This window comes from Chelonoidis abingdonii, chromosome 2, assembly GCF_003597395.2.
Source record: "Chelonoidis abingdonii isolate Lonesome George chromosome 2, CheloAbing_2.0, whole genome shotgun sequence".
Lineage (NCBI taxonomy): Eukaryota > Metazoa > Chordata > Testudines > Testudinidae > Chelonoidis > Chelonoidis abingdonii.
The window spans coordinates 39,742,603-39,766,701 of record NC_133770.1 but is presented as its reverse complement, the minus strand read 5'-3'; the positions used below and the strand labels follow the sequence as shown (position 1 = coordinate 39,766,701).

Here is a 24,099-nt window from a genome sequence, read left to right as displayed (position 1 = left end):
ATCTCCTTCGCTACTCTCCGGTAATAGGGCCCAGGCCCAGGCCCAGGTCACCAGGCTTCAAACCTTGCTCAGCGTGTCTCAAGCCGTTGCCAACGGGAGACCCTGACGACTCCTGCCTGAAGTGTCTGGGGGAATCACATCAACCAGACAAGTGTCGCATCTGCAAGGCTTTCAAGCCTCGAACAAAGAAGGAGCGGGACTTTCGTTTGAAACAGCTCCTAATGGAAGCGGCACTTAGTCCGGCACCTTCGGTACCACGCACAGAACAGATGCCGTCGGTCTGAAGCACTCCTCCGGCACCAGAACGACCCGGCACTGGCAAAGAATCGCAGCACCAGACGTCTCCGGCACCAGTACAGTCGTGGTATTGTTTTCTGTCTCCGGGGCCTGAGAAGCAGCATAAATCACCTTCTGCTTCAGCACCGCCTGTGCCGCCATTGGAGCAACAGCCCAGACCCGACTGTCCCACTATGACTCCAGCTCCGGCGCCGCCAACTTCGGCACCGTCGATTCCGGCTCCACAAGGGCCATTGAATCTGGTGCACACAAGCTCCCTGGTGCACACCGTGGTTGAGCTCGGCCTTCCATCCACTTTGGAGACCTTCTCCACCGCTTGCGACCTGATCGCGCTGACGGAGCCCAGACTACCCCAGCTCCTGGCACCGCCGGTGCAGGCTATTCAATCAATAGGCAAACCTGCCTTGATGAGACCTTCCTAGCTGAGCGTGGCAGCTATGCACCGATCTTGGTCCCAGACCTGGCACCGCTCATAGTCTCGGCGCCGTTCTCCATCGTGATGCCGGTCATATTCGCGGCGCCGCTCCGCGTCATGCACGTCTCCCTCTCAGTACGGTCGGTACCGATCCAGGTCCCAACACCGGTCGCCTCGCAGCCAATCCTGACGCCGTAGATCCTCGTTGAGATCTAGATCGGCCTCTCAGTACCGTTATGACCGTCAGTCCCGATCTTGGTCGCGGCACTGCCGAAGATCCTGGCACCCGTCTCCAGCCCCAACCCGTGAGCTGACACAGCAGGAGGGTGCAGAGTCGCATGGGCGTTTGGCCCCTCCTTGGCCTTAAAGACAGAATTTGTCATCGTCCCAGGCAGGGAGTGGTTTCCACACCCAGGGCCATGACGTAGAGGCTGCTAGTCAAGGCCAATATGAAGGTCAAAACCCTGATTGGGGACCAACACAATGGTCCTTCTGGATGCCTTGGGCATACCATCAAGCCCAAGGTACCCCCTCAGTTGCCTCTCAGTCAGCTCATTTGGACCATCAGATGCCTGAGGCCACTGTAAGCCGCCCTCCCCAACTAGACTCGAATGCAGCTGTTATTCCGCCATTCCAGGCCCAGGCCACCACCTTAGTGGACCTCGAACACCAGGACCCTCCCCAACCAGAACTTCCCCAGGATCCACTGGTTCTCGGGGTTTCCTCTTCCTCCTCGCCTGACAAGGCAGTAGTAGGCACATCATCTTCTGGGCCACTGCCAATAGATCTTCGGGCTCACCAAGAGCTCCTAAGCAGGGTGGCACAAAACATGAACCTGCAGGTGGAGGAGGTGGCGGAAGTGGAAGATCCAGTGGTTGACATTTTATCGGCAGATGCACCCACACGTGTCGCCCTGCCTTTCATTAGGACCATCCAGACCAATGCCGATATGATCTGGCAGTCCCCAGCATCTATTCCTCCCATGGCCAGAGGGGTGGACAGGAAATATATGGTGCCATCCAAGGGCTATGAATATCTCTATGTTCACCCTCACCCCTGATCTCTGGTGGTGCAGTCGGTGAACAAGAGGGAGTGACATGGCTAGCAAGCGCCCACTCCTAAGTCCAAGGAGGCCAGGCCCCTGGATTTATTCAGGCGCAAGATCTATTTAGCTGGTGGCCTACAGCTTAGGGTAGCTAACCAGCAAGCTGTCCTGAGCCGTTATAATACTGGACCTTGATGGGGAAATTCAAAGAGTTGGTCCCCCAGGAGTCGAGGCAAGAGTTTGTGGCTTTGCTTGAGGAAGGCAAGAAAGTGGCAAGGACCTCCCTGCAGGTGTCTTTAGATGCGACGGACTTGGCAGCCAGAACTCTAGCCTCGGGCATGGTCATGCACCGCATCTCATGCCTACAGCCTTCTGCAGGAGCTGCAACAGACTATCCAGGAGTTGCCCTTCGATGACCAAAGGCTGTTCTCTAACAAAACGGACCCCAGGCTTCAGATCCTGAAGGACAACCGGGCCATCATGCACTCACTGGGTATGCATACCCCGGTGACTCAGCGCAGACCTTTCCGGCCTCAGTGCACATACCCTAACCCTCGGCTGCGGCAAGACTTCACTAGAAGGCGTGGCTATGGTAACTGCAGGAGACAGTCTGGTCCTCAAGGAGGCCAAAATTAGGGCCCCCCAAAGCCACCAGCAGGGCCCAAACACAACTTTTGAAGGTGCGCTCGAGGACGGAGCACCAGTCTTCTTGCCGGATCCTTTCCCGCCTTTCTGCAACTGTCTCTCCTATTTCTTCCCTGCGTGGTCCCGCGTAACCTCAGATCGTTGGGTCCTATGCACAGTGGAAACTGGATACCATCTACAGTTTGTTTTCCCCCCTGCACCCTCCCTCCCCGTCCCTCTTGAGGGACCCCTCTCACGAGCAAATCCTCTTACAGGAGGTACAGGCACTCCTGGCCATCGGAGCGATAGAAGAGATCCCAAAGGACTTGAGGGGTAGGGGTTTTTACTCCCATTACTTCCTAATTCCCAAGGAAAAGGGGGGTCTACAGCCCATCCTGGATGTGCGCAGGCTCAACAAATTCATGGTAAAGTTAAAGTTTGCATGTTATCCCTGGGAACCGTTATCCCTTCCCTGGATCCTGGAGACTGGTGCACCGCCCTCGATATGAAGGACGCGCACTTCCACATAGCGATTTACCCACCGCACAGGCGATTCCTTCGCTTTGTGGTCAGCCAGCAACATTTCCAATTTACTGTCCTTCTCTTTGGCCTGTCCACAGCGCCAAGAGTCTTCACAAAACTTATGGCTGTCGCAGCAGCCTCGTTCCGCCGACGTCAGATACAAATCTTCCCATACCTCGACGACTGGCTCATTCGAGGTTCCTCCGAGACGCAGGTGCGGTCTCATGTTCACTTCATCATGGGACTGTCCGACCAACTCGGCCTGCTGCTGTACACTGAAAAGTCCACTTTGCAACCTACACAGAGAATAGACTTCATTGGGGCGATCCTAGACTTGAATCTCGCCAGGGCGTGCTTACCGCAGCCCCGCTTTCAGGCCACGGTGGCCGTTATTCAGGGCCTCTGAAGCTTCCTGACCTTGACAGCACGCACGTGCCTCACTCTGCTTGGCCACATGGCCTTGTGCACTTTCGTGACCAGACATGCCAGACTATGTCTCCATTCACTTCAGACCTGGCTCTCGTCAGTGTACCATCCTGTCAGAGACAGCTTGGACATAATTCTCACTGTGCCGATGGAGGTCTTAGCCTCTCTGGGTTGGTGGCTGAACACCACCCTGGTATGCGAGGGGATGCCATTCCATGCCCCACAGCCTTGGTTCGTCCTGACCACAGATGCGTCATCTCTGGGCTGGGACGCTCAGCTTGTGGGACTTGGCACGCAAGGTCTTCGGTCAGCACAGGAAGTAACTCTACAGATCAGCATAAGGGAACTGACAGCAGTACGCCTCGCGTGTCAAGTATTCCACAAACACCTGCAGGGCTGTTGTCACAGTCTTCACATACAATACAATGGCCATGTTTTACATCAACAAGCAAGGTGCGGTGCAGTCCTCCCTCCTTTGTCAGGAAACCATACATCCCTGGGAATTTTGCATAGCCCACTCAATCAGTCTGGTGGCGTCATTTCTCCCAGGAGCCTAGAACATCTTGGCAGATCACCTCAGCAGGTCCTTCCTAGCTCACGAGTGGTTGATTCGCCCGGAAGTTATCCATTCTGTTTTCCGGAAGTGGGGGTTTCCCCACATAGACCTCTTCGCCTCGCACGAGAATCGGAAGTGCCAGGTGTTCTGCTTCCTCCAGGGACGCTGCCAGGGCTCCCTGTCAGATACATTCCTGATAACTTGGAAAGACCACCTGCTCTATGCCTTTCCTCCATTCCCACTGGTCCACAAGGTCCTTCTCAAACTACGCAGGGACAAGGCCTGCTTAATCCTGATCACTCCAGCGTGGCCGAGACAGCATTGGTACACCACACTCTTCAACCTGTCAATGACCAAACCAATTCCCCTACCGCTGTGGCCAGAGCTGATTACTCAGGAACACGGCAGATTATGCCATCCAGACCTACAGTCCCTCCATCTCACAGCATGGATGCTGCATGGTTAACTCAGTCTGAGCTGCATTGCTCCAGCTTAGTGCAGCAACTACTCTTGGGTAGCAGGAAGCCCTCCACTAGGTCCACATACCTGGCCAAATGGAAGTGCTTTTCCTGCTGGTGTGCCCAGAACGATGCTGTCCCCCTGCAGGTACCAGTTCCTACCATCCTGGAGTATCTCTGGTCCCTGAAGCAGCACGGTCTTGTGGTATCATCCATCAAGGTGCACCTGGCAGCAATTTCAGCCTTCCACACAGGTGAGAACGGACGCTCAGTCTTCTCTAATCCTATGGTCAGTAGGTTCCTCAAGGGTCTGGAGCGTTTGTACCCGCAGATTCATCATCCGGCCCCTACGTGGGACCTCAGTCTCATCCTGTCCAGGCTCATGGGTGCCCCCTTTGAGCCAATGGCCACCTGCTCGCTTCTGTACCTTTCCTGGAAGACAGCTTTTCTCATCGCTATTACATCGGCGAGGCGTGTGTCGGAACTTCGAGCCCTCACAGCGGAACCTCCGTATACGGTGTTCCATAAGGATAAGGTAGAGCTGCGACCACACCCTGCCTTCCTCCCTAAGGTGTTGTCTGCCTTCCAAGACATTTTCCTCCCAGTCTTCTTTCCGAAGCTGCATGCGTCACGTCGAGAGCAACAGCTGCATTCTCTAGATGTTCGTAGGGCTCTCGCCTTTTACATCGAGCAAACAAAGCCTTTTAGAAAGACACTCTAGCTGTTTGTAGTGGTGGCAGACTGGATGAAGGGCCTATTGGTCTCCTTGCAGCAAATTTCATCTTGGGTCACGTTATGCATCCGTGCATGCTATGACTTGGCTCATGTTTCAGCTAGCCACCTCATTGCCCATTCCACTTGGGCTCAAGCTTCGTCTGCCACCTTTCTGGCCCATGTACCCATCCAGGAGATCTGCAGGGCAGTGACTTGGTCATCTGTGCACACCTTCGCTTCCCACTATGCTTTAGTACGTAGTCCAGAGAGGATGCGGCATTTGGTTCAGCGGTCCTTCACTCCCCAACATCTCACTCTGACTCCACTGCCTAGGTAAGGCTTGGGAGTCACCTAATTGGAATCGATATGAGCAAACACTCGAAGAAGAAAAGACGGTTACTCACCTTTGTAACTGTTGTTCTTCGAGATGTGTTGCTCATATCCATTCCAAACCTGCTCTCCTTCCCCTCTGTCAGAGTAGCCGGCAAGAAGGAACTGAGGGGGCGCTGGGTCGGCAGGGGTATATATCTTGCGCTGTAATGGCGCCTCAGCCGACCCACCAAATTTTGCTAGGGTAAAAATCTTCTAACGAACATGCACGCAGCACGCGCATACCTAATTGGAATGGATATGAGCAACACATGTCGAAGAACAACAATTACAAAGGTGAGTAACCGTCTTTTCTAAATTTAACCTTTCCTCTTTATTTCCTGTGTTTGTAGTGTTTGTTTCTGGTGTAATTATAAAATCTCTTGTCATGTTTTTACCCTTAAATTACTGCTTTGTACGCAACCTTAACTCCAGTTTGACATAGTCTTTATCTGGGAAATTAAATTGTTAATATTCAGGCTGATCTGAATGTCTAGTGGCAGCCCAAAACACTGCCGTATGAGAGAATCAGATGTCAGGTCCTGAACTCTGTCCTCAGTTCGTAGGCCTTCAGGGGATGAGAGAGTTTATGGTAAAAGGGAAATGCCCTGTATCATTCTATAGTGGAGGTAATGTTGACTGATTTAGAAGGCATTGCTCATCATCTCTCTACAATGAGAGAGGGATTTCTGCATTATGAGGAAATGAAAGTGCAAGATAGTGACTTCCCTCCCAAATACAACAAAACATATTTTTATCTGATCGAAGTATATTTAAACTTCAGGAGATTCAACATGAGTCAGTGATATTAAGAAACTGTCGTGTTAATAAGATTTTCAGTATGAATTTATTTGTTCATTATTTCAAACCTGTTTTGATTAATTGTTGATTACTTCCAGGCAAAATTAGTAAAAGACTGTTTTCTTCTCATTCATTATGACTGAAGATTTTGGGTGTGGGTGTGGGGAAGAGTAGGGTGGAAGAGGAATTTACTGCCAGAGGGAAAATTCCTTGTAACATGTGACTCAACTAGAAGAACAAAGGAATCATAGTTGCAAGTAACCCAATATCTGGTCCAATTAAAATCTTTACCGTTTATATTTTCTTCTTGTTTCAATAAGATGGACTTCACATATTTATATGAACATGCAACTAGACTGATAGGCACTTGCATGATTTTGTACACTGCTGCATGCTAAGACAACTGCATCTGTGTTTCAGTCTGGCAGTAAATGCTTTCTGCCTTCAAGCTGAAGCTTATTTAGCTTGGCTTATCTGGTGCTGCTGTAGCAACCATCAGTCTCCAGGCAACTGAGGCACATTGACCTCTTGGTTGAACTGAATGTAGCACTACTTCAGTTTAGCTGCCTGAGACAATAGTGATGGTGTTGAATGTGAAAAATGTGAAATTTTCTAGTCTATATGCAGTGAAAGAAAACAAAAATATTTGGGTGAAATTGAATGTTTAGGTATGACTTTCAAAATATTGTACATCACTTTGTATAGTAAATCCTTTGTTTCAAGCTTCAAAGTTCATTTCTGATGCAAAGTGCTTACAGGCCACATATAAAATGTAATGTATTTTGAAAGCATCCTTCAGAGAGCAGTAATTCTTTGGACTTGGGTATTGTGGATGTTTGTTTCGTCATTTGAATAACAACAAAGAGTACTGGGCTTTATTTAGGAATTTAAAATACCAATGTTTATTGACAAACCAGCTCACTCATTTTTGATAATATTTTGATATTATTATGGAATAATTATGAATAAGTTTTTAAAAAAAATTACAGGTTGTTTGTAGTATAGTATTGTAGTTAGTGTATCTTGGATCAAGTTGGTTTATTTTGGAATATCCACATTAAGGAAATAAGACTACTGCAAAATATAATTTTGATAATGATTTTATTGCTAAATCAAATCCTGTTGTCTGGTGCCAGGCAGGATAAAGAATTAATTTGGGATTTATCAATATGTAGGTTCTTGGTTTTAAGGAAGACTGATTTTCTTTTAAGTTTGATATTACCACAATCAACTTGGTTAACTGCCATGAGGTAGCAAAGTGGAAGGAATAAGAAACAAATTGACGTAAAAGGGAATCCAGAATCTTACTCTGAATGAAAGCTCAACTTTATTTAGGTTGTGAAGAAAATGGAGAATCCCCAGAATCTTATACCTGTAGGCCCTCGTTTTAAAAAATTGTGTAAGTTGTACTATAAAAGACTTTGTACCCTAATGTGATATTTCGACATTAAATATTGTTATAGGTAATTTGCTCATTTGTTAAACAATTAGAGCTGAATTAATGAATAATTTACAGAATATCCAGTTTAGTTAACATAGAAGAGATCAGTAAACCAGTAATACAGTTGAGATTATAGATGTTTCACATTACTGGAAGATAGAACTTCTACTCTTGTGGTTTTTAATGATTTGATGTGCCCTTGTTGTACAGTGGGCAGAGGTATAAATTAGTTTCTGTAGGTGTGCCATTAATTTTTCATTTTGCTTTCAAATCCCACTGTGTTTCCCAGTTGTATCCATTCTTGCCTCTCATAGAGAGTATTTGAGTGCTTTTGTTTGAAGGGTAGGGTATTTTTTTTCACTTAATTGAAAGATTTATGCCTAAATTTAATCAAAACAATTGATTTCTCTTAAAACCAGCATTTGGTTATCTGTTTTTATAGATAGAATCTTCGTCATGGTTACAGTTACTTAAATTACTTGCCTTCTCTGTGTTCTAAAAATCAATATAGTAGTTTAATTATTTAAAATCATAATATCGAAGGAATATTCACAGTTTGCATATACTTAAAACCTGATCTGTATTTTAATTTGCACATCAATGGAAATATCCTTGGTTGAGAAGTTGTCTTTTTCACTTCTAAAGTTAGTATGAGACTACTTCTGTGATTCTATTTTCATTTGTCTAGCATGTTCTAATAGAATTCTCTAGTCAAATTGTTTTATTTCAAATAATTAAATAGTGAAAAAGTTTGCTTGTTGAAATTTTCCTATGGATAGGTCAGCCCAGTTAATAAAATGGTAGTTTTGCCATTGATGGAAAACTTTCTGGGCTTTGAAGCACTTGAGTAAGGGCCAGAATATTTCTTTCAGAGCAGGAATAACTAAAGGAGGTCTGCACAACTCGTAAAGCGGTGAGGGCCAACCCCTTCCCCCCAAAAAACCACCCCCCTCCCCCCACACCTACCCCTGTGCACCCCCACGTACCCCTCTCCCCACACTCCCCTGCCCTGTGCACCCCTCCCCCCGCACACATCCTTCCCTGGGCACCCCCCCGCACCAACACTGGGTCACAGACCAGCTGACCTGGCAGGGAAACGCCATGACCCTGAAAGCCTCCCGCACAGCAGCCTGTGATGGGGGGAGCAAAGGCCTTTGCCTGGCCTGCCATGACTCTGCCCCCCCTCACCCCCAGGCCAAGTCCTTCTCAACACTGCCCCCCTCCCTGACTCCGCCCAGCCCCTTGAGGCTGTGCCCAGGGACACACTCCAGACCCTCGGGAGCAAGGCCCACCTGTGCATAACCTGGGGAGTCTCCAGCACCGGGGCACAGCAGGGGGTGGGGGAGGGGGCAAGGTGTCAGCCCCAGCCCCTCGGCGTAGCCCCCTGCTCTGTCTCGCACCGGCCGCAGGCAGCGCCAGGCACCGGGAGGACGGGGCTCGGGACTGCCCTGGCCGTGCCCGTCCCCATCCCGGGAGCTGCGAGCACGCTCAGGCGCTGCCCTAATTCCGCTGCCGGGGCTCAGCAGAGCCAGACGTCTGGGGATTTACGGCTCAGCTTCAGGGGCTGGGGAAGGAGCGGGCGCGGCTGGACCGAGCTCTGCCTGCCAGGAGGCTGCCAAGGGCTCCGACTGTCCCGGGGAGCGCGTCCCCCGGCCTCAGGGCCCCCGCGTCCCCCGGCCTCACTGCACCGGGCCCCCGGCCTCAGGGCCCCCGCCTCCATCCGGCCCCCACTGGGCCCCCGTCCTCAGGGCCCCCTGCCTCCATCCGGCCCCCAGTGGGCCCCCCGTCCTCAGGGCCCCCGCGTCCCCCGGCCTCACTGCACCGGGCCCCCGGCCTCAGGGCCCCNCTTGGTAATATGTTATAGCGGGCCCCTAAGGTAGTATAATTAAGGTAAAAGAAAAATGTCTCTTGCGAGAAGTAGAATAAGATCTTCCCCCCACTTTATAATCAATTGCCCTGTTGAATGAATGAGGTGTGAATGAGGAAGGAGTGGAAGGCATGCACCTCCAGACAGCCTCAAGCCTTGGAGAGGGGATGGAAGCCAGACCAAGGACAATCAGACTTGTCAAGTGGGCTGACTAGAGAAGAGCAGACATACTGACTGCCTTGGGGGTTAGAAGCAAGCGCCTTCCTTTGGGAACACCCTCTTTGCAGCATTGGGGCAACTTCCAGCCCAGAGAAAAACAGCAAAAAGCACCAATTTTTATGAGAGACAAGATCAGTAGAACAGGTCAGCTACTGACTCGCTGCTCGCCCCCCCCCCCAAAGTATAAAGCCCCCCTGTCACTGCCCACCCGCTCAGCTCATTATCCCCTCCCCCCAGGCTTGCCTACTCATCCCCCACTGCCCACTCGCCTCCTCAGTCCCCCTCCCCTGGCTCACCTGCCCCCTGCCACTGCGCGCCCGGCTCATCATCCCCCCATCCCCTCTGGCTTGCCTACTCACCCTCTGCCGCCCACTCACCTCCTCAGCCCCCCACCCTACTGCTTGCCTACTCACCACCCGTGGGCCGCACAGTGAGCCCATGCGGCCCACGGGCTGTATGTTGTGCAGGTCTAAACTAAAGGCTACAGTTGATGTTTGATTTGTTCCCTTCTGCTGACATGGAAGTGATTGGATAAAGTGGGATTTACTGTAAGAAGTTCATGCTGTCCCCATCATCAGTCACCAGTAGTGGTGTAGGCTCTTGTGCTGAAGAAGCAATAAGATGCATTGTTTTAAGGTTTATTGTGAAAACTATGAAAATCAAAAGACAACAAATGAAAGTGTTAGCTTTGGGTTTTCAGCAGAATCACAAGTTTCAGTTCAAAAGCAGTTCACTAGACACTTTCTAGTATATGTTCTACATTACTGCATGCATTTGGAATGTTGATATGGTGACACTAGGAAATAAATGTTGAAGCATTTAACTGCATTGAATCTTTTTTTAATTTTGGTTTTCAAATCCCAGCTGTGTTTCTGGCTATCAGAAAAACACTAGAAAGTTTGACTGAGCATTTTTCCACAGAAAGTTTAGTTCTAGATTGTGCTTTTAAAACATATCCCTCACTTGTGGTGAGGAGTTCCAGAAGTGATGTATTGCAGCAAGTACCTCATAAGTAATTCTGTCTGACTCAGACAAAATTTATTCTGGATTTCCCTGGGAGTGTATGCTGCTACAGCAGCAATTTAACCACCCTTTAAATGGTATGGTGTGGAGCTAGCAGAACTGGAAGAGGGTAGGGCCACTAATAACATGGAACAGAGGGTTCATTGCCTAGTGAAATTATAGCTGGTCCCCGTACACTGTCAGAGAGCCGATCGTAATCTGGTGCCGAATTTATTGTTGAAATTTGTAAAACAAGAGGGATAATAGTCACATACATTGTTTTATCATACCTTTTAAAAAAGGGAAAAGAGCAGGTAGCCCCGAAAGCAAATTTCAGCTGGTATCAGCGTACATCTACACATTTCAAGATACCAGTTTTGGGTGATGCTTGATAAACTGCTGCTTGTATTATTCCTTTCTTTTCCACTCTTACATCTAGATTACAGTGCTTGAAATGGAAACATTCTTTTTGTACCAGAAATTTTGCAATATCTTCCAAATCAAAGATAAAACTAATACGCACTTTATTTTTAATTACTGTGTATTTTAAAAATCCTACAACTTGGTTTTGTGTAGTGTTTTTTACTTTAGAAAGTTTGCTGAAACATGATTAGTGTTAACTGGTCAGCATGGTTGCTATAATTCATATAAAACAGGACATCATGACATGGTTATGAGTCTTACATTACACAAGACTTACATTAAAAATGTGAAAAAAAAACAAAATTAGACCATACTATTATGGCCTTAAATATATTATTTTGCTGTTCATATTTGAGGCCCACAGACAACTTAAGTAAGAAGTAAGAATAAATATTTTTTATTTTAAATTTTAAAGAAAAATTCCATCCCTCATTTAATGACATATATCTCTGGGCTAAAATAGTCAGTGAAATTATCTTCCATTTACTTTAAAGAATCACCAAAATATTGTGGTACGAAACTATTAGCAATGATTATATTTTTAATCAAAAGGGAAGAAGTGTATTGATTAGATATAAAGCGATTAAGAAGCAGTCTTGGAATTGGTTGTTCAGCCCATTCTTGTTGTCCTATCATGAATGAAGGAGAGTTCAGTAATGATTTAACTACAATTAAATCCCTCCCCCTTCTTTATGGAAACTCAACTGTAGGCATTTCAGCATTAGCCTAAACAATGGTTTTTGAATATGTTAAGCCCCTAACAATTAGGGAGCAGTTTGGGGCATTGAATAATGTCGAATGATGCAATTGAACCTGACAGCTTCAATAGTCAGCCTACTCATGGGACCTGAAAGTTGTTCACACTTGGTTTCATCTCTCATCACACGCTGAGTATTAAAACCTTACTGGTGTGGAGCTCAGACAGAAATGGGGCCTGTTATCAAAAAATATTTCATGGCATAAAACTTGAAAGAAACAGGGGAATGTGCACACTCATGGGTTCTCAGATTATCAAGACCTTTCTGATAAAAAATTTAGATAGCTAACTATTGGGCTCCTTGTATTCCCTTTGATTTTCTTTCATTGGCTCCATGGAACTTTTTTTAGGCAAGAAACTGTTTTTTCCTGGAAAATTAAATTAATTTCCAGTCCTATAATCTAATACTTTTTGCTAGTTTTAGAAACTTTATTGTTCATAAATTCTGTTTATTTTTATGTAAAGTAATACTTTTGTACTTTACTCCAAAGAAACATGAGTGTTGCTGATATCTTAAAATATTTCACAGGGTATTTGTGTAACTTACTCAATTTAGTTGATTTGTACAAATTATTTTCAAATTTAATTAAAAATATATATGACTTTCCTTTTTACTATAGGAGAAATACATCAGAGACCAATTAGAATTGTCATTTTTTCTTAGACTCAACCATTCCTTGAATTATAGTGAATTAACTATCTTCATCTTGTGTTGCTTTGCTCCTTTATTGAATTTTCCATAAATAAAATCAAAATGCAATATATCTCTAATTAGGCTTAAATCTATCCGCTGAAATCATTTTGAGTAAGATTTGTTTTCTGGGCATTTAAAAATAAATATTTAGTTAAATATAAATATTATTTAAATTTTGTAAAAGTACATTTCAGCCATGTGTTGCAAGTTGGCTGTTAAAGAGAATCAGCTGAAATAAAGAATGCTACACCTTTAAAAGTGATGCATTTTAGAGCTTGTTTCAATTCAGTAACCTTAATGTGTATTGACAGGATGATTGCGCATTTTTAATAAATGCTTGCTACAGTCTGTTTCAACTGAGTGAAATGTGAAGTTCCTATTTCACCTTTAAATAATGCAGTACTCTAATACCTTCCTTACTTTCCTGTCAGATGAAGTCATCACGTACATAGTAATAGTTTTCAGATCCATATTCCTGACGTTTTCCCTCCTCATAAAAAGAATATAGTTCTAACTTTTACTGCCAGCTATTTGAGCAGTTCTATTAAAGGAGTTGCACAAGATGTGTGATGTCACTAGGAATTCTGTAGTTCTAGCTTACATCATAGGAAGTCTTAAAATATTCTTTTAGTTAAAGTGTAAGCAACGATTTATATGTAGGTAGTGAAGCACCACTTGTGAAAAACCTCAGACTCTTAAATATTGTTCAAATCATGTCCCCCTTTTGATCTGGTATGTCAACCCACACAGCAAACATTTAATTTCTTTGATGTGTGTTGTTTTGTGCTTTGATAGCTTCTCAGCAGAGACTTGCTATTCCTTTCAAGATATGTTGATCATTCTAACTAATTTCATCTAGCTCTGCTTATGAATTTTTTTGTTAATTTCAGTCTACTAAACATGTTCTGTTTTTGCCGATTATGGCAATTCTGCCACTATTATACATTTATTTATAATCATATACATACTGCTTTACTTTAGTTTTATTAACCTTGCTGTGAATTAAATAGAATAAGAATAATGGGGGCGGAAATCCAATCTCTGCAGCAGAAGTGAGTGGTATACCTTTTTTACTTGATTTTTTTAAAAATCTCACTCTCCTGAAATGCTAGCACTTTGAACTTTCAAAAATTAAAAACTAATAAAACATAATTCACATCGATTAAAGGGTAGAAATACACTAATATAATTTATAACTGCCTCAATTAAACTTACATTTGGAATATACAGTGTTTTACCTGGTTGGTCTTGTCTTTTTTAAGTTTAGGCGCAGATAATGCCTTTGGTTTATTTTCTGTTTGTTAACGTTTTCTTCAGATAAAGTGTTTACTAGAAATTTGTAATTCCTATTATTTGCATGAGAGGAAAAATCAAAGGTTACTAACAAATAATGCTAGTCAATTTGGAGTCATACTATAGGTGTTTATTAAGGAAAACAGCTGGAATGGTTCAGTGCTGCCTGTCTCCATCAGTAAGTGTCACTGAACTTAGTGGAAATTAATGTACTGCATTTCAGGGGCATATTCACATAAACAGGTAAGTGAAAAAACTCACAGTATTTTAAACTGCTTATAACTTTTTCAGATTTATTCTAATGGAAATATTCTACAAACCATTAAATAAGGGCCAGATTCTCCATACTTGATGAACCTGTGAGCATTTGTGATTTATGTTCTTATAAAAAAAAAATCTATTAAAGTGACAATTGTCTTACAGAATTTCTTGTTCCTACATTTTATGTTTGTTTGTTCTAACAGTATACTCAACAATAGAAAAACTTGAATACAAGTACTGGGCATGATTTCTCACCAGTATATAGTAAATACAGCATCATTGGAAACAGTTGTGTGAATTTGTAAAAGTCCATTCATCAAGTTTAATACGTTGGCTAAAAGCCAAACCTTAATGGCAGTATATGATTCTTTCCAGAGACATAGTTTACACTGTGTAATATTTTTCTTGTAATAACCAGTATGTGTCTCTTGTCTCTTGTGTGCAGTTATATATGTCAAAATGTCCTGCAACTTGAGTTCCCTGCTGTTCACCTTCTTTTTTACATCACAAAAAAAGCTTCTTTGCATGTTCTTATTCAGGTTCAAGCTAAGATTATTGTTAATGTAATCTCACAGGTTGTGCAACTGTTTTTCTGTAAACACAAGAGCATAGACCTAAAATATATTTTTTATTCTGAAAAAAGTGTGTTCTTTCAGGCTAATGTAAATATCTTCTATTAGCACCGGTAGTATTGTTTTTTGTTTGTGATCGTATGCTTCCAAAATTCAGTATTAAGGCAGATCTGTTCTTCGAAAGGGAGAAAGTATAAACAGCCAAGGGAGGAAGGTATTTTTATTGCATTGGATTATGCAAGTTTTTGGCCAGCCTCCTTAGCTTCATCTGTTTAAGGGTTCATTTTCGCTTGTTTGGCACAAGTCCCAGGAAAGACCTTCAGAATTGTGGTTAGCAACATGAATGAATACAAACTTTTGACGAGCTCTTCAGTAAGTGGAGCTGGCCAGCTGCCAAAAATACAATTCCTTATATGGGGTCAGGGCAAAACCGTGATTCGTTGAGCCCCGTATTGTATAGAAAACATACTTGTAATGGCTGTTTGCTTTCTTTAAAATAAAAACAAAACAAAACAAAAAAACACCAGGCTTCCAAGCCTATCAAAATAGGAAGTAACAAAATAGTGTGCAGGTTTTACTAATGACAGAGTAGAGCAAAGGAAATATGGCTCTGTGTAGTTAAACTATAGAGCTGGAAGGTGGACCTTTTGACCTCCACAGCCGTCTTGTGATGTAAGGAACCCAAGCATTTGTGAGACATCTGTTGTCTACCTGCCCTTATTTTGTAAATGGTTTAATAAGATTAAATAATTAGTAGGATAACCGCATGGTCACCATGCCATTAAGTCCTGGCACTGGCTGCATACCTAGGAATTGTAAGCAAGTCTACATATCCTGCTTGTTGTATGCCAATCACTTAAAAGTTACAATTCAAAAATTTCTAACAATTCATACACTAACATTTTTTAATTTTTATAAAAGCTTTTTGTTTAATGTATGTATCAGAGAAAATAGCAATTTACACTTTAATACATTCAGAAAGTATTGGAATTATATTTCCTTATTCCCAAATCTTGTTTGAAAATCATTAATTACTTTTTAAATATTAATTAACTAAGTATTTTACATACTAATAATTAATTTTATTTCATGAGGAAGTGTCCTTCAAATAAATTAAGAATTTTTCTCTCAGACTTTTTAAAGATTGTAGTTTTAATTGTTGTCTTACAGGCAAACACCCTACCTGGATCTTCCCTCAGTTTGCCTCCATCCCACATGTATGGCAATAGGCTGAATCCTAATTCAGCAATGGCAGCACTTATAGCTCAGTCTGAAAACAGTCAAGCAGGTAAGCTTGCTAGAACTGTTCAAAGCATCTGCTTTCCTGATTTTAACCATTTAAAATATGACTGCTAATTTTATTTGTGAACTCTTGGTTGGGGATTTGGTTCCTAAATGACTGTATATGGTTCTTCCATGTTGGAGGTAAATTCTTTGTTGTACTGCAAAATAGCTATGCATTTTTTACTGTCTGAAATGTAAATGTTTAAGCAGAGCCATCAGCAGGCAGGCATGCAACAATGTCTCCTGTGACTTTTGTGATTGATGTGTTCAGTTCTCTTAGTTCTTTGCAAAGAAAGTAAAAGCACTGGGTTTTGTCTTGAATAGTTTAAACCTTTATTTGCATAATTCATGAAATTGCATTGCACACAACTTTGTGTGGCAGAAAGATCCTGTTAGAGAACTTCTACACTGTTTAATAATCCTGTGAATATTTATCAATTGACATTTTGTAACATCGCAGAAGAGACCAGTTTTAATGAGCTACTGGATTTGCTTTGTTTCATTCCATCCTTAAGGATTTGTTGACATGTCATAGTAGTCATGCCTGTTTGGGGGAAGGGAATGAGTTTAGCAGTTTACCAAGAATGGGTCAGTCATGTCTTTGCCCTCTAAGAGGTCAGAGGTCATTTGACTCAGAAAAGGGGGAGGGAAGCCTTGAAGGGGGCAGATAGGGTTATTTTACTGAGAGGCCATAGGGAAAATAACCTTTTTGAGTCCTTCCAAGCAAAACATTTCTTTATATTTATTTAATGAGGGTTTTTGTTTGTTTGTTTTAATACATTGTAGCAAAAGTCTTTCCTATGCTCTTGCTTATAAACAGTAGCAATTTTATAAAGTAAGCACTGCAATAAAATGTTCAGTAAATCTTTAAACCAATATATAATTGTTAGACGGTGGTAGGTTTTATGCATTTTATATTTTATGAGTTGTCTTGAGATGAAAAGTGTTTAAAAAAAAAAAAAAGGGCAAGCAAGCATCAGGATTTGCTGTGATAAGCATACAGATTAGCTGTCCACAGCTGTGATTCATTACTTTCACCGTAGAAATTAAAAGTGGCTGAGGGGAGGGTACTGCAAATGCAAACCACGCTTCTGTGCTGTAAAACAGAAAGGAATGAAAGAACTGAACATAATCCATGGCCTGGTGCACTCACAGAAATGTGTAAGGACAACGCCTTACATGTTACAGTTCAGCAATCTTCAACTATCTACACATTAGTAGTAACTGCAGGTAGTGGTTAAGGTTTAATATATTTTAAAAATACAGCAGCTTTAAAACTCTTATCTAATAAGAGTAACTTTATCAGCTGTGAAATATTTACATTACAGATCAAGATCTTGGAGATAATACTCGCAGCCTTGTTGGCAGGGGAGGTTCACCCAGAGGAAGTCTCTCACCTCGGTAAGCATTATTTACATTGGAGAGTACAGGCAATGGAAACATTTTAAGATTAAACTTATTTATCTTTTATCGATAATACATATATTTGCTAAGATTCTAAAGAATTATGCAGACAATGTACATGTCCAGGAAGTTAGCAAAATGGTGCCAAATTTACTCTGATATTAAATAAAACTTACATGATTAGATTTGCAAGATAAATGATCTCTTTACCTAGAGTTACTGAGATAATGGAGATCTCCTTAAAGGGACCTGCTTATAATTTTCTATCCACATGTATTATTAGCTCCACTCTATACCTATTTTTGTTACTATAATTCTTTTTTTAAATGTCCAAAAATTCCCATATATCATCAGATTACAATACTAGAGGTAAAACATAGATAACATTACTATATCCAAATATTGTGTGTTCTTGTTCTAGAGACAGTGCACTTGATCTCCACTATGGAAATTTGACAATAGAATCTTTTTTACAGAATTATTTCATTCTAGCATACTTATAATTGTTGCCATTGATTTTTAAATTACACCGCTACCTCGATATAACGCCACCTGATATAACACGAATTTGGATATAACGCAGTAGAGCAGTGCTCCAGGGGGGTGGAGCAGGGCTGTGCACTCCAGTGGATCAAAGCAAGTTCAATATAACATGGTTTCACCTATAACGCGGTAAGATTTTTTGGCTCTCAAGGACAGCGTTATATTGAGGTAGAGGTGTATAATTTTAAGGAAAAACATTCAAACAGTCTGGGGGGGGGTTAAGGGCTTTAAGTGAAATAAGAGTGCTATTTGGTGATGATAGTTAGTTATTTTTTAAGAGTGATTATTTTGCATATGTGGCCTATTTGAAGTAGAGTATTTTAAGGATACTGTTCTATGCCTTGCTTGGACATTCACATCATGATTGCTCAATAGGTGTGATAGCTCTGGGCATGTCTGAGCCTCCGGTACCTCTGACCCCAAGTCTGCTTAAGCCTGATGTATCATCTCTGAGTCCAGTGTGTGAGATAAGTCATCAGGGTAATCACCTGCAGGTCTTGTGATAGTCGTCATACCACTCAAGCGGGTTCAGCCTATCCACAGGCAGGGACCTGAGAGGTGATCTCTAGGCACATACATAAGCTCCGAAGGAAAGCAGTCTTTCCAGTCTGCTCACTAACACTACTCTGGCCAGGAACACTCCAATTGCCAGTAATTTCAACAGACTGCCTTTGCTCTTGGTCCTGCTTAGCCTTTCCTGTTTCCACGCTAGCCTGCCTTTTCTCCAGTCTGCCTCTGCTCCTGCCTCAGCTGGCCATCTGGTAACTCTGACAATGGGCCTCCAAAGAATTTCAGTTACTATATTATAGTATTGTAACACTGTATTTTATTATTACAGTAATTAACAAAGCTATATTAGGTTATAATTTAATGCATATATTATATATTGGTGGATTCAAACCATGGGGACACTAGAGCTGTTCAAGGAATAGGTCACTAGAATTTTTTAACATGGGCAAAACAATGTATTTTTCTCTAGCCTCATTCTTGTAAATGGCTGAATCATTTTGACTGAAATTTTATTTAAAAAAAAAAAATCAGCCTGAGGCAGACACCCTGAAATCAAAGTTTGGCAAAGTTATAAGCACTTGAAAACTGGGTCTCATGAAAGGAAATGTCAGGCAGCATTAATGATAGGCAGTGCCACTGGCCCTATCTACAATATAAAAAAAGACCATACTGTGACCTGTGGTGCCTAGGGTAGCCCAGACTGAAAATGCCAAGGTCAGGGCAGGCTGCAAAAAGGAGAGCATATTCTCCCAAACTGGAGGTTAACGCAGAAGTTAGATTCACCAACCAGTCACAAACTGTGCTCCTGAACCCCCACGCTGGTTATCAAGAAGCTGAAAAAAGAAATCTCCCAGCCCTCTCTATTTCATTCCAGTTCTCTGGCTCCCAATTAGCACATAGGTCCAGTAAAATGAGAAGTTATTTAAAAACTCTGCTCACTATATAAAATGTTCTTCTGATCCCAAAAGGGCCAGCCACATTACCAGATCAATGCTAGTTTGGGTCTTACCTAAAATACCATGCTGCCAGCCAATCCTTTAGTATCGAAAACCAAAGGTTTATTAGAAAAGAAAGGAACAAGAAGTGAGTTGTTAAGTGGTCAGAGCAATGAGTTACTGTATAAGACTTGAGAGTCCATACATCAGGTTCTTAGCAGCATTGGTGAGTTTGCTGGCTTGTAGAGTCCCTCTGGAACACGCCCAAAGCTTGGATGGGTCTGTCAGTTGTTTGTTCAATGCTTCAGTTTTATAGAGAAGTTACTCCAGAGGTGAGAAGCAGGATTGAAGACAACATGCAGCTGGCTTTTTATATCCATTGCCATGTGACTTGTACTTCCTTTGTCCCAAACACAAACTTAGAGCACATGGGAGTCCCCTGTCCACTAGCATGTCCCTACATGTCCTGCTGACTCATAGGTGAAGTCCCTGGCTTCTCTCAGTGGTTTCATTGTAGGCTTCTCTCAATGGGTTTCATAAGCCATCAAGCAGGCTGGATAGTGCTGATGCCAATCTGTCTGGAGGGATTACCCAGACACACAGCACAAGTTTGAAATACAAACATACCACACACATTTATAACTCTCCGTACAAAGACGATACATACATATAAACATGATTATCATATTTAGCCAATCATATTTTTCCACTGATATCTTACATGGCATATCTTGTAAGATTCTTTGTAATACTGGTATCAATAATATTATAAATGGTCACCCATATTCCAGACAGCATCACACGTACCTTGCACCTTTGACTGCCCACTAATCCATCTCTGTATCTCTCTTGTAATGTTCAAATCTGAGTAACTTCATACATTTGCCATTAAAAAAAAGAAAAGAGACAGAAATGTTTGCTTCATTCTTTGAAATATGGACACCCCCACCCCCCCATTACACCTGTCTCATATGTAGGACAGACAATAGTTATGCCCGAAAGTCTTGGAACATCAGAATTTAAAGTTGTGGGACTTTTATGTATTAGACAAGCTATTTTAAGACACATTTACAGGGTTTTGGGGTGGGTGTTTTTCGTTTTACTTTTATTTTTTTCTTTCTGAATCCTGTGCACTTGGGCTTATTGTAACTAGACCACCTACTTACAGGTAGTAGGGTACAAAAAATAGACCTAACACTCAAAAGTATTCTTTATTTAATATATAGTATACTAAAGTGAAGTGGTTTGAAGCTCTTATTGGCAATCATTTGGTATGACCTACAGAACTCACTTGTGAATTGTGCAGCCATTTCAGCTCATGCTAATAATACTTTTATACCATTCTGCAACAATTGTATTAGATATCTAATCTCTCACACACATATACACCCATACTTAATGTATAATATAAATGTTGGTGTGTATAGTGTGCATATAAATGATTTCAGTTTCGAATGGGAAGCGCCTCAAATGTTGTTTAACTAATATACTAACAGACATTCAAAATACATACAGTGTATAATACTTGTTTTTAAATATATATGTACATCCCTATATAAATGCAAATCAATATGTTAATATAATAGTAAGGCTGAGAATTTACACAGTTACATGCTGACTCTGCAATAAGTATGAAGTAAATCTTGAAGGAGACATGGTACAAAAACGTATGCCTGAAATGAGGCAAGGGCTTCTGTTTCATTGCATATATAACACACTATATAGAGCATTCTAATTCTGTCTAGCAAATAGGTGAACATGGTGGAATATCTTTTTCTTTTTTTTTTAATTTAATTAGGAAATTCTATACAAAAAGTCACTTCACAAGAATGTTAAGGTTGAAAGTGAAGCACTCAGATATCAGGAAATGAGAATGACTTGTCTGCCCAACTGTAACTCTCCCCTCTTGCACATATGCATTACAATATAATCCTTTATTATAGTATCAAATGCTATTTTTTAATTGGGACTCGTGATTTGTTCCCTTGTAGTGAATAAAACAAGGGGGCACTGGAAGAGATCACTTCATAGCTAAGGCAGTGGACTGGAGTACAGACTAGTTAGATTCTGCTCTTGACTTTGCTACAGACTTCCTGTGTGACCTTGGGCAAGTTGTTTAATCTCTTTACTTTAGTTCTACAACTGTAAAATACACAGAATATACTTCCTGAACTCGCAGGGGTGTTGTGAGGATTAATTAATCCTCATAAGACAATCTGTTGTTATGTTCAATGCCTTAGAAAAGCCTATACAGAAAGAATAGAAGTTTCAAAATTATAGTGCAGATTTGAATGAAGTAGTAAATCAGTTCAAAATGATTCTGCAAGAGTCTTCTTCCTCATTCATCACTTCAACCACATGAAGACAAGTAGTTTGTGGTGATGTTTAAATCCATTCGTGGTCTGTCTTTGCTCTGCATATCACTTATATGTTGTTGAACCATCAACCTCTGCCTCTGCTTTGCTAGTGATGCCAATCTTTATCCATTTGTCAAATTTTTCAGTATGTTCCTGTGCACTTTCTCTCACATCGTCTTTTATGTATAGGAGGAATAACCTGTAAAAATCTGCAAAGTTACTGTATTTTCTCTCTCTAAGTCAAAATCACCTATGCTGTAATGCCTGCTACAGCACTTAATAGTTGTTAGGCATCTACTGTGCTGTGACCACTGCTTATTACATTAATTATAATTATGGCTACGATTTAGTCATGGCTATTTGTAGTAAAAGTCATGGACAGGTCATGGGCAAACACAAAAATTCACGGCCCGTGACCTGTCCATGACTTTTTTGCTATAAATACCCCTGACTAAATCTTTGCTGGGGGGCCTCTGGTGAAGGTGGGGAGGGGCAGAGCCAGCGGCACCACTTGCCAGGGGCTGCTAAGCAGTGGCTGCTCTGACCAGCCCCAGATCACTGCCAGAGGCCACCCACCTGCTGCTGCTAAGGCTGCTGCCGGAACCACTGCTCAGGTGGTCCCCAGGACCAGCCACACTGGTCACTGCTCAGGTGGTCCCTGGGATCAGCTGCCTGAGCAGCGGCCAGTGTGGCTGGCCCCAGGGCTGCTCCAGCAGCGGCCAGTCAAGCAGGCTATGGAGCCGCTGCAGAAATCATGGAGATTGCAGAAAGTCACGGAATCTGTGACTTCCCCGACCTCCATGACAGACATCATCATAATTGACTCATTGTTTCCTTGTTCTCTCCCCGTCTGTCTATATCTACTTGTTGTCTTTTGGTCTGAGTTCTTTGTCAGTGTCAGATTTGTTGTTATATATTTGTACAGGGTCTCTAATAGTGGGACTGTGATCCTTGATTGTGAGTTGCTGTCAAACCACAAATAAGTAGTACCTGAGCGCCTGATCCAGAGCCCATTGGAGGTAGTGGAAAGATGCCTGTTAACTTCAGTTGGCTCTGAATGAGGCACAGGGCCAGATAGGGAAAAATGAGGATAAGATGAAATATTGAGCAGCTGTTCTGTTCACAGAGTATGGTCCACCTTGTAGACTGCAGGTGAAGCCTCAAAAAGGGATTAAGGCAGTGGTCCCCAACCTGGCAGGCACAAGGCAACGAGCCATGGAGGACCGTGTCAGCAGACGAGCATCCGCCGAAATTCCGCCGACAAGCTGCAATGTCAATAGGCATCGCCGCCGACAAGCAGCAGCATCCTGAGGTGTCACTGCCAAAATACTGCCGAAAATCGGTGGCATTTCGGTAGCAACACCTCTGGATGATGCAGTTTGTCAACAGCATTTCTGCGGATGCTTGTCCACTGGCCAGTACACGGGTGCACTTAGACGTCCCGTTGGGCACCGCGTTGGGGACCCCTGGATTAAGGGGTACATAGACCTTGTACTGGCTTTCTTCAGAGCGGTGAAATTCATTCTGAATGAGATGGGTCCAGTGGAAAGACTAGGGTATGATTATGCATTAAGGTAGTATACGAATGCATATGCACAAAGGTGGCAGAGTTAAGGTTGTATAGGCAACTTTAACTTGGCACCTTAAAGACTCCGAGGAGTCCAGTGGTACCTTTTTGTGGATACAGACTAACACGGCTACCTCTCTGAAATTTTTTGACTTTTGAATGCAACTCTCATGTTTTTAAGGTTTTTTTATGAAATAATATTACTAACTACTTCAAGTGCTTGCACATGTCCATTCCAGTGTAGGGTGTGCACACCCTGAACAGTTGCCAGAATTTTTTCCCATCAGTGATATCCATCGGGACCACTTTGCTCAGGCAATCCTTCTCCTAGTGATTTTTATGCAGTTCTTAGTGTAAATAGTTGTTATTGATAGGAATTAGTTTAGTAATTTTAGTAGTTTTTAGTATTTAGTTCCGGATGCCTCCATGCTTAGCTAGTGGGGTCATCTGCTTCCCTGGTGCTGGGGCATGCCTCAGTGGGTGGGTAAGTCTGTGCCTTTGAGTGACCTGCACTCAAGCTGTCTTAAATGCCATGGGGAATCTCGTAAGAACTACTGCTTCCAAATTTGCAGGGACCTCAGATCCTGAAACAAAAAGGACTGAGTGGCGAGACTAAAGGTCCTTTTCGTGGAGGCAACCTTAAGACCTGTCTTGGAGCCGCACTTGGATTTGGCACCAAGCACCTCAGCCTCCGTGAGGCGCACTCCTCTCATTCCGCTCAGGATTTGTGGCACCGATGGTCT

The 24,099-nt window shown here is 42.8% G+C and overlaps 1 protein-coding gene across 11 annotated transcripts in view; it reads left to right on the top strand.

Moving 5' to 3' along the window:
- Positions 1-24,099, top strand: part of MLLT10 (MLLT10 histone lysine methyltransferase DOT1L cofactor) — a 255,965-nt gene that overhangs the window by 217,172 nt on the left and 14,694 nt on the right. For all 11 annotated transcript variants that reach the window (XM_075062294.1, XM_032775641.2, XM_075062292.1 and 8 more), the window contains 2 exons: positions 15,927-16,044; positions 17,369-17,441. In XM_075062294.1, coding sequence (XP_074918395.1) covers positions 15,927-16,044; positions 17,369-17,441 — 191 coding nt within the window. The remainder of the gene's footprint in view (positions 1-15,926; positions 16,045-17,368; positions 17,442-24,099) is intronic.